Genomic DNA, 11,412 nt, shown 5'->3' with positions numbered 1-11,412 from the left:
CACTTCAACCCAAATTTATGAAATTCTTCCAAAATGCTAACTTCCACAATAGGCACCGAAATGCTCCCGGGTCATCCAAAACCCGATCCGAACATACGCCCAAGTCCAAAATCATCATATGAACCTGTTGGAACCTTCAAAAACTCGATTCCGAGGTCGTTTACCCAAAAATCAACCCTTAGTCAATTCTTCCAACTTAAAGCTTTTGAAATGAGAATTTTCTTTCCAAATCAATTCCAAACTTCCCGAAATTCAATTCCGACCATGCGTACAAGTCATAATACCTGAAGTAAAGCTGCTCATGGCCTCAAACTTCAGTTTGAAATGTCTGAAGTTTGAACTACACAAAGTAATATGCCAAGGTTAACTTCGGTCCAAAATGTCTGAAGTTCGAACTGCACAAGTAATATGCCGAGGTTAACTTCAGTCCGAAATGTCTGAAGTTCGAACTGCACAAAGCAATATGCCAAGGTTAACTTCAGACATACAGGTCTGAAGTTGTTAAAACTTCAATTATATGCAAGCCTAATATCATATCCGTATGTATGAAGTTGTTGAAACTTCAATTATATGCAAGCCTAATATCATATCCGTATGTATGAAGTTGTTGAAACTTCAGACCGCAAGGTCTAAAGTTTGCATTGCAACGGGCACACTTCCGACGCGATGGACTGAAATTTGCTTGCTGCTGAACTTCAGACCCATGGCAGTTGTCTTTCGATCTCCATGGTGATGCATGTAAATCCTTTTCTTTTTTTCGCTGCTAAATTTATATGAATGATAATCGGAGATATTTGATTAACCAGATTTTGGATTAGCTTCTCTGTCGTCTCACAATCACACCATGTGGGACTAATTTTTTTCATGAAAAAAGAAGCCTAATTCTTTTCTAAGATGGAAAATTTCTTTTGTGAGTTTTATACACAAGAAATATGCCGAGGTTCGAATTGCACAAGCAATATGTCGAAGTTAATTTCAGTTCGAAATGTCTGAAAGCAATATGCCGAGGTTAATGCATATAAAATATAATTAAATCTTAAAAGGGCTAATATGGCAATTATGTGCAATTTAGCTTTAAAAATACTAAATGTAATATATAAAAATTACCTTAGCCATATTTTGGCATAAATATATAAATTAAATAGATGAATTATCAAAACAATAATTTTGTAAACAATTATTGGGAATTTTATGTATAAAAAGAGAGAAAGTACGTCAATTTAATCCCTTAAAATTATGGAAAAAATAATAGAAACATTGGACATGCTTATATATGCATATTTTGCTATTTTGAAGGTAGTCATGCATATTTAAAATATATAAAAAAAAATTGGGTATCAACATCAACCGGCTGCACGGGGGCAAAGAAAATCAAAAAGTACTGCCTCCCCTGCTCCCAGAACCAACTTTGCGATGTCATCTTGAATTAGACTTCAAGGGGAAAAAAATGACCTAGAGGATTCACTTTCAACTTTAAAAAAGCTAGTAGAAATTTTTTTTCCATATGTACAGATTTGGAATTCTTCTGCGAGGCAATAATGGTGACAAAAAGTCTTTAGGTGAATCTTCAGCTAATGCTTCCTCCTATTTTTTATGCGCTGTTATTGACTGGATTTCTTACATCCACATTGGCAGTTTTCAAGTTCAGTATTGAGATTCTACACAAGATGAAGAAAATTAGTTTGATCAGTTTGAAAAAACATATACGCTAGGGTTTAATAAGGAGGTAGTTTTATATAAAGAATGAGAGAGAAAAATATTAAAGAGAATGTTTAATGGCTTAATGGTAGGAAATAATCATAAATACATATTTTGATATAAAAATTAAAAGGTACCTATAGAAAATAATATATTAAAAAGATTTTTATTTATAATAAATAGGGTATAAAGCATTGCTATAGGAGGTAAAATTTCCTTAATTACAACCCTACGTAGGACTAACTTTGTAGTGGTTCGCATTTGTTCCCGGAAATTTAACTTTGAATGGAAAATTTCCGAATAAAAAATCTTTTTCCAAACCTTCACACACTATTAGTTGAAATTTTCACTTTTTCAGCTTTCCAGGAAACTGAATAAAGTTGCCTTTGATAGCATTTAGTTAGAAAAAAAATACTGAAAAATAGACGACCCCAAATGTAAATTGGGGGCTGAAGCATAACTATTATTATTATTGTTATGGTTATTTATTTATTTTTCAATTTATATAAATTCCCAACTCCGCNGGAAAATTTCTTTTGTGAGTTTTATACACAAGAAATATGCCGAGGTTCGAATTGCACAAGCAATATGTCGAAGTTAATTTCAGTTCGAAATGTCTGAAAGCAATATGCCGAGGTTAACTTCAGTTTGAAATATCTGAAGTTGGAACTGCACAAAGCAATATGTCAAGGTTAACTTCAGTCCGAAATATCTGAAGTTCGAACTACACAAGCAATATGCCAAGGTGACATTTGGTCTTTATAGCTGTAGGAATTGAATTGAGATGATGAAAATATTTTCGTTGGAGGGATGAAGAAATCGTTTCATGATCTCTAAAGAGAAATGGAAGAACATATACACGAGGCCCTAATGATCAATGTCAGAGTAAACTTCGATGGCGGAGACTCGATAACATTGACTAGATATTGAAGTTATTTCCAGAGGTCAAAGTAAACCACTGCAATTTCTTGTTCCACCTATTTTCTAATTCTTGTAGTTTGGTGATATTATATTGTTCCTAGTGTTGGAGAGAATGGTTTTTGGGTCTTATGTGTGTGCAGAAAGTTGAAGCTAGACAAAAATGACATAAAATTTAAATAGCCGATTGTAATAACAAATTCATTACCAAATGAAACACAAAATAGCCAACCATCTTGGCAAATTGATCACATTATTTCAAATATTACAAGTATTGCCTTCCAACTACTAACCTAAGTCAAACTAAAATATTTCACTAAGATAACAACTCCATCGCCATCATTTGCTCTTCTGCTACTTTTTCTGCCAATATAAACTTTAGCTTCGTTCTTTTGCAATGTGTCATAAATGGCAAGAGATCTTCCTACAATATGAACATTGACAACTCCATTAGTCGTTATAAATCCAACGAATATATGGTAAAACTAAAGTACCAACACCATTATTCATTCATACATACAATAGATGATAAAATTAAAGCACCAACAGCATTAGCCATTCATGTCTAGTGGTCACAATACCAACTAGATATATCACAAGTTCACAACACCATTAGCCATTCATGTCTAGTGATCACAATACCAATTAATTATATCACTAGTTGAAAATAATTCGTTTCGCAAAAAAGCAGCTTGCAACAAACAATACATGACACACAGTTCTCCCTACCCCCACTCTCCTTACTGCTAGTTCCGAATATTTTAGCATTAGATCAGACACAATTCATGTCAAGAAGAAAGTGTGGAAAGACGATACCTACTTTTCTTTTAATATCATTATAATTTTACCACTAGAAACTAAAATTACAAATAATACTCCTAGAAGAATAGATACTTTATAGAGAAATTTTCACAGACCACTATTGTTTAGTGGTTATTCGCTAGTTATAACTACCATTTACTAAATTACTTCCTATAGCTGTGTTTTAGCTGTTATAGAGTGTATTCGATATATTTGAGCTATTGTATTCATGAATACAGTAGCAAAACTTGGCGTGAAACAGGGGAGTCCAGCCAAACAACGATTGTATTCGACTGTATTTGCGAGTTGTATTCGTGAATACAATAACGTAAATTGCGTAAAAAATGGTCTTTTCAGCTGTTTAAAAACGGTAAGTGAATCCATTAGACTCCTAATATAACTCAACTAACTCAATTATAACACGCGTATTTCCCATTATAGAAAAGATTTCCCAGTTGAAAAAACCACAAAACAGAGGAAACTCTAGAGTTTCAATCCCTCATTTTTTTGTTGCTATCGTTCGTGGAAGTTCTATTGGTGCGTGATGATTTCCTTTTAGAACAGTTAGTAAACATATAATTTAGTAAACTGCTGAATACATACTGCATTTATATTTTGAATAAATATGAATACACACAGGTGCAGTTATATCTGAATACATAATTACAATCTACTGAATACATATGAATACAAAATGCATTACACATACAATACAATCTGAATATATTTGAATACATATGAATACAAAATGCAGTATATATATAGTACAATCTGAATATATTTGAATACATATGAATACCAAAAGGTAGAGCACATACAGTACAATCTCCTGAATATATATGAATACATAATGCTTAATATACAGTAGAATACATATGAATACATACTGCAGATATATTTGAATACATATATACAATACGCTGAATACATATGAATACAACTGTAGAAATAATTCATATTTTTTAAGTCCGGTCAAAATCAGAAGGAAACAGAGACTTTGCTGGAGAACTATCAGTGACTCTTGTTGATGCAAGGGAACGATCTCTTATATCATCTATGGTATGAATTTGTTCATCTATCATCGGTGGCATGAATCTTTCCTGGTTCTGATTTTTGCTTCTTTGTAACACTAAAAACCTGTCAGTTCGTTTCTTCATATCCTTTTAATAGTAAAAAAAATGCTGTGTACATATTCTAATCTGGTGAAAGAAAAAAGAATGAAGGTATTTGTTTGAAAATCAGTCGAAGATGAATCAGTCGAAGAAAGAAGGTATTCTAATTTGTTTGAAACTTGAGGGAGAGATGGAGATGAATCAGTTGATAATGGTGGTTGTATTCGTGGGGAAGATACTACGTTGGGAGAGAGATAGTGGAGAGAGAACGTGGGTTTAACAAAATTGTATACAATTCTGGTGTTATTGGGAGAGAGAGAAAAATATTTCACAGCGTATTTAATGGCTTAATAGTAGGAAATGACCATAAATATATAATTTGCTATAAAACCTAAAAGGTAGCTATAAAATATAATTTTATAAAAGGTATTTATTTATAATAAATAAGGTGTAAATGTTGCTATAGGAGGTAACTTTTCCTACTTTATATGACTGGCCTATCTACTGAGACATAAAGCTGCTTCATTTAATCAATGCCTCCCAACTAAATCTTGTTCAAAAATATAAATCACCAAAGATTAATAAAGGTTCCTTCGCAACTGATCAATATCAATCAACCAGCCTCCTCTAGTGCCATTCACTAGCCCTCCAAATATAAAAAACAACAATTACTGCGTCACAATCCCGAGTAAGTTAAAGTCGACTGTATGAATTCTTATTGTCTATAAATTAAGCTCATCTCAGATTGTAGCAAGATTTTGCTATGGTTTTACCATTATCTTGACTGGTTTCCCAAGCTTGAATTTATCTTCCGTTCGAGTTTTCAAGAGTCCTCTCACAATTAAGATATCCCTGATCATCCCATGACTCCAGTATTATGCCAAAATCAATGCAAATCCTTCGTATAATATATCAGGAGAAAAAATTTCTCTTTATTTTTAATGGAATTAGATGAACTCGTATTTCAACTTCAGTTTATCGTTCTTACTCTTTTTGTTGGTTGGCATTTGTTGGTTTTCAGAAAAATATTTATCCAATTATGGCAATCATTAACCCTTTTATCTCAATATGGAGTTTAACTTATTTAACAAGGTAAATGATTATTTTTAAAGAGGATAATACGGATAAGGCCTCATCACAATCAACTCAGATTTGATTGAATCTATTTCTGTTGTAATGTAATCCCTAATAACATGGGATCTCATCTCATCCTAACAGTATAACCTTTGTACTATAAATACTAACCTAGCGCAATGAGAAGAAGCGTGTGTGGAAATTCTCATAACAACTTGAGTTGTTTTATGGTATCAGAAGCATAACAAACTCCAACGAGTTATGGTTTCAGAAACTCAAATCAACTCATCTTCTACAACAAACAACTCAACATCTCCCTCACTAGTTTGTTCAGTTATCCAACCTAGTCTCCTTCAACCCAGCATCCCAACTATCGCTTAAGTTAACTGGAAGCACCAATTACTCCACATGGAAAGCCCAAGTCACAACCTTGCTCTTCGGTTATGACTTAATTGGCTATATTGATGGATCTTCAGAGTGTCCTACTCAATTCATCAGCAGCTTGTTAATCCCAACTATAAACTATGGCAGCGCCAAGACAGTTTGGTACGCAATGCTATTATGGAATCTGTTGATCACTCTATTGCTTCAATGATAGCGCACGCAGTGACGACGAAACATGCATGGGAGACGACAACTTTTGCCAGCAAATCACAATCCAGAATTTTTGGCCTTCGTGAGATTCTTGCCAATCTGCGAAAAGAAGCTCGACCAGTTGCTGACTACATGAAGGAAATCAAAACTATTGCAGATGATCTTGCCTCTAGTGGATCCCCATTAACCAATGAAGAACTCGTTATCAAAGTACTTAGTGGTCTTGGACCCGAGTTTAAGGAAATTTCAGCAGCTATTCGTGCTCGCGACAATCCTATATCTTTTGAGGAACTATATGATAAACTTCTCGCTCATGAAGTCTTTGTTCAATATTCAGAGCCCAAAGCTGCTGCTCTAGTTATCACAGCCCAATTCAACCAGCGTGTTTCAAACGCCCAAATTTCTCAGCGACGAAACTACAATAATGTTGGGAATCAAAACCCACAGCGACGCAACCAAGGAGTTCCAAATTCAAGCCATACCTCTAATGGTAGGAACTTTACTGGCCAAAATCAATCCTCCAAATCATTTGGATCACGACAACACGTTCAGTGTCAACTATGTGACAAGTATGATCACATCGCCAAAGTTTGTCACTCTCAGTCACACAACAAATATGAAGCCCAGGCAAATATGGCATCTCGCTCCTACAACAATAATGATAATTCTTGGATCATTGACTCTGGCGCATCTCATCACATGACAGACAACCTTGGGAATCTTACTTCTGCAACAAAATTTTCAGGCAGTGATGACATAGTCATCGGAGATGGTAACATTATTCCTATTTCACATATTGGGCAAACTACTCTTCATTCTACTTCATCCGTTCGTCCTTTCACACTTGAACATGTTTTGTGCTCACCAAAGTTAAAACGTAATTTACTTTCAGTAGCTCAATTTTGTCGCCAAAATCTAACTTCTTTTGAATTTTTTCCTTATTCTTATCTTGTAAAGGATTTTAGCACGGGCGCGATACTGCTTCGCAGAAGGAGTAAGAATGATCTCTATGAGTGGCCAGCCACCAAGTTTCCAATCAAGTCCACTACTGCCTCACCACAAGCCCATTTTGCTGTCTCGCCGCGACCGGATCTACACTTATGGCATGCAAGGCTTGGTCACCCTCAACCATGAATAACCAAGACTTTTATTTCTCATTTTGGTCTCCCAGTAGCTTTGAATCAAACATTTATATTTTGCAATTGATGTCCGTGTGATAAAAGTCACCAACTTCCTTTTGGTGAATCCTCTGTTAGAAGCCATAGAGCCTTTGAAATAATTTACTCTGATGTTTGGGGACCAGCTCCCATCACTTCCTTTGATAATTTTCGATTTTATGTTCTATTTGTTGACCACTTTACAATATACATGGTTATTTCCCATTAAACACAAATCTGATGTTACACAAATATTTATCAATTTCAAGAAACTAGTTGAGAATTATTTCTCCACCACAATTGGTACCTTGTATACTGATGGAGGTGGTGAATATCTTGGTCTCAAATCCTTCCTTCAAAACTCTGGCATTCAACATCTCGAGTCCTCCATACACACCTCAGCTTGTCGGTACAGCAGAACGCAAGCATCATCATGTTCTTGAAACAACACTTACTATTCTTCACCATGCTTCTATCCCTGTCAAGTTTTGGTCGCTTGCTGTCCAAACAGCTGTGTACTTATAAATAGATTACCAACTCCCCTCCTCAAAAGAAAATCTCCCTTTCAGACTTTGTTTCACCATTCTCCTAACCCTCAGAAGTTAAAAGTATTTGGTTGTCTATGCTACCCTTGGTTATGACCTTATTCAAAGCACAAACTTGACTCAAAAAGCCGTCCTTGTGTGTTCATGGGCTACTTATCGTCTACGAATAGTTATGCCTGTCTTGATCCAACCACCAACAAAATCTTCATATCACGCCATGTAGTGTTTGTTGAGCACATTTTTCCATTTGTCTCCATGCATACTGATCTAACCCGTGTCTCTCCCGCATTAATAACTACATGGTTATGTCCCTCGGCTCCATCACCTATTCCTCCAACCTCCACTAGTATCCCAGTTGAATCGTCCATCCCCTTTCCTCCAGTTACTCAGGTCACTCATACAGGGACTTCTTCAACCTCCACGGACAGTGCTGCCACCGCATCTCCTCAAGATCAGGTACATTCTTCTCCATCTCCCTCTTTAAGCTCTACTTCTCATACCTTGGCTTCATCACCAACTATCTGCCCAAATTCTCAAACCCCATCAGCTCCTCCTGCGCGACATATTATCACTAGATCCCGAAATAATATTTTCAAACCCAAGAAGGTATTTAATTATCTTGGCACAAAATCCTCTTCTCCAGTACCCTTAACTCCTAACACCTTCAAACAAGCACAAAAGTATCCCAAGTGGTGTGAAGCAATGAATGATGAGTATGCTGCTCTTATGAGAAATAGAACTTGGTCTCTTGTACCATCTACTTCTGCTCAGAATATTATAGGTTGTAAATGGGTGTTTCGCATTAAACATAAACCTGATGGTTCCATTGAACGCTACAAGGCTCGTCTTGTAGCTAAAGGTTTTCACCAACGCCCAGGAATTGACTTTCATGCAACTTTCAGTTCGGTAATTAAACATACTACTATTAGACTTATTCTTTCTCTAGCTGTGACTTACAAATGGCCTCTGCACCAACTCGACGTGAACAATGCATTTTTGCAAGGAACTCTAGAGGAAACTGTGTTCATGCAGCAACCACCAGGACTTGTTGATCCTCTGCATCCAAACCATGTATGTCGCCTTCACAAGCCAATTTATGGACTTCGCCAAGCTCCTCGTGCCTGGTATAATGCTCTTATGCAGTTCCTCCTTTCTTGTGGTTTCAAGAGGGCGTACTCCGACACTTCTCTGTTCATTTATCAATCCTCTAATGTTCTGGTCTTTGTGTTAATTTACATTGACGACATCATTGTCACTGGTTCTTCAAAAGATCACATTCGCTCAGTTGTGAATTCACTTGGAAGCAGATTCTCTCTCAAGGACCTTGGGCATCTTCACTTCCTCCTGAATATTGAAGTTATTCCATTTAATGATGGCCTACTTCTCACTCAAAGTAAGCTGATTGCTGATGATCTAAGTCGCTTCAACATGCTTGAAGCTAAAGGTGTTGCCACCCCAATGTCCACCGCGGAACCTCTCACTCTCAATGATGGTTCTCCTGCTGCCAATGCAAAAGAATACCGTCAAGTTGTTGGTGCTCTGCAATACCTCACAAACACTCGGCCAGATATCTCATTCGCTGTCAATCGTTTAGCTCAGTTCATGCACTGCCCGTCCATGAAACACTGGCAAGCAGCAAAGCGTCTTCTTCGCTATCTCAAACATACTATCACCTATGGCTTACATCTTCGACCGTCAACTTCAACAAAGCTTGTTGCATATGCTGACGCTGATTGGGGTGGGGACCCTATCTCTCGTGCTGCAACTTCAGCTTATATTATCCTCCATGGTTGCAATCCTATTAGCTGGAGTTCTAAGAAGCAACGTACAGTCACACGATCCTCTACTGAGGCAGAGTATCGTGCAGTTGCAGCTGCTGTAGCTGAAATAAATTGGCTTGTCAACCTTCAACGTGAGCTTCATCTTCCTCTTCCCCACACCCCATTGGTTCTCTGTGATAATATCGGCGTCACCTATCTGTGCAAGAATCCTGTATTCCATAGTCGCATGAAACATGTCGCTATAGACTTCCACTTCGTTTGTGATCAAGTTGAAAAGAAAGACATTCAAGTGAGCCATATCTCATCTGTTGCACAGCTTGCCGATGCTCTTACTAAGCCCCTGTCAAAGAAGTTGTTCACTGACTTTATTTCCAAGATCGGTCTCCGTCCAGTAGAGCCGATCTTGCGGGGGCGTATAGAGGATAATACGGATAAAGCCTCATCACAATCAACTCAGATTTGATTGAATCTATTTCTGTTGTAATGTAATTCCTAATAACATGGGATCTCATCTCATCCTAACAGTATAGCCTTTGTACTATAAATACTAACCTACAGCAATGAGAAGAAGCGTGTGTGGAAATTCTCATAACAACTTGAGTTGTTTTAGTTTTTACTTGAATTGGCGATCATGTATTGTAATTGGCATGGGATTCAAGTTTGGTAATTAGTGCTCTTCTGAAGTGGGCATTGTAAAGAAATGCAATGTCTCAAAAAACACATTATTTATCAGACGTCCATGCCTGAGGTTTGCACTATCTTAGGTGAACTTCAGACACCGATATCTGAAGTTTGTATAATCTCAGGCAAATTTCATGCTTCACTTTAGACCTCGATGTCTGAAGTTTGCACTACCTCATGCAAACTTCAAATGCCGAAATATGAAGTTTGTACAACCTCAGGCAAATTTAGGTTTCACTTTATTTAGACCTCGATCGATGTCTGAAGTTCGCACTACCTCAGGCAAACTTTAGAGTGACTCTGTATGAAGTTTGCACTGCCTTAGCCAGACTTTGGACACGGATATCTGAATTTTGCACTGCCTCAGGGCGCACTTTAGACTCTCATGTCTTAAACACTATCTCAGGGCAAGCTTTAGTTCCCGATGCCTGAAATTTACTGCTTTTGGGCGAAGTTCAAACCCTAGTGTCTGATGTTTGCACTGTAATAGGCGACCTTCAGACCTTCATGTCTGGAATTTGCACTACAACACTGCACACCTTAAAAATAGAGATAAATTATAAAATCATTCTGAAACACAGGATGTTATAACAATCTATTCCTTTTGCTGGAATGAGTAATCTAAGAAGATGAAAGCCATAGTCTAATCAATTGAGAAGGACATATGATGACCGAGCTTGAGGTGGGAATAAAGAGAATTTTCTATAAAAAATCTTCTTTTTATACAGATGACCTTATTTATGAGAGCTTACTCCTATGGCTTTAGCACATCCTCCCTCTTGGATAAAGCGACCATAACGATCCAGTGGAGGAGAAAGAAACTTGTTTACCTCGAAAATACGAGTAACAATTAAATTTGATTTGTGGTTTTAAAGATATGTGATTTAGTTCAATACCAATTAATAATCAAGAAGTATAAAGTATTGATGAAAGAAATGAATGAATCAAACCAGTGTTACCAAACAATATCGTCCTCGAGCTTAGTGACCTCGAGATGAACCAAGAACGATAAAGTAAGAATAGTAAAGAGAAAAGACAAGTCTGATGAACA

At 36.7% G+C, this 11,412-nt stretch overlaps 1 protein-coding gene across 1 annotated transcript; it reads left to right on the top strand.

The window, feature by feature from the left end:
• Positions 1 to 6,164: 6,164 nt before the first annotated feature.
• LOC109239981 lies at positions 6,165 to 7,486 on the top strand. Its single transcript, XM_019406597.1, has 2 exons — positions 6,165 to 6,969; positions 7,155 to 7,486. Exons 1-2 carry the CDS (start codon positions 6,165 to 6,167, stop codon positions 7,160 to 7,162), a joined length of 813 nt encoding a protein of 270 aa, XP_019262142.1. The 3' UTR covers positions 7,163 to 7,486.
• Positions 7,487 to 11,412: the final 3,926 nt, after the last annotated feature.

The sequence above is a fragment of the Nicotiana attenuata genome, unplaced genomic scaffold, assembly GCF_001879085.1.
Source record: "Nicotiana attenuata strain UT unplaced genomic scaffold, NIATTr2, whole genome shotgun sequence".
NCBI lineage: Eukaryota > Viridiplantae > Streptophyta > Magnoliopsida > Solanales > Solanaceae > Nicotiana > Nicotiana attenuata.
Note: the sequence above shows the minus strand (reverse complement) of the source record. Positions and strands in the feature narration are given on the sequence as shown.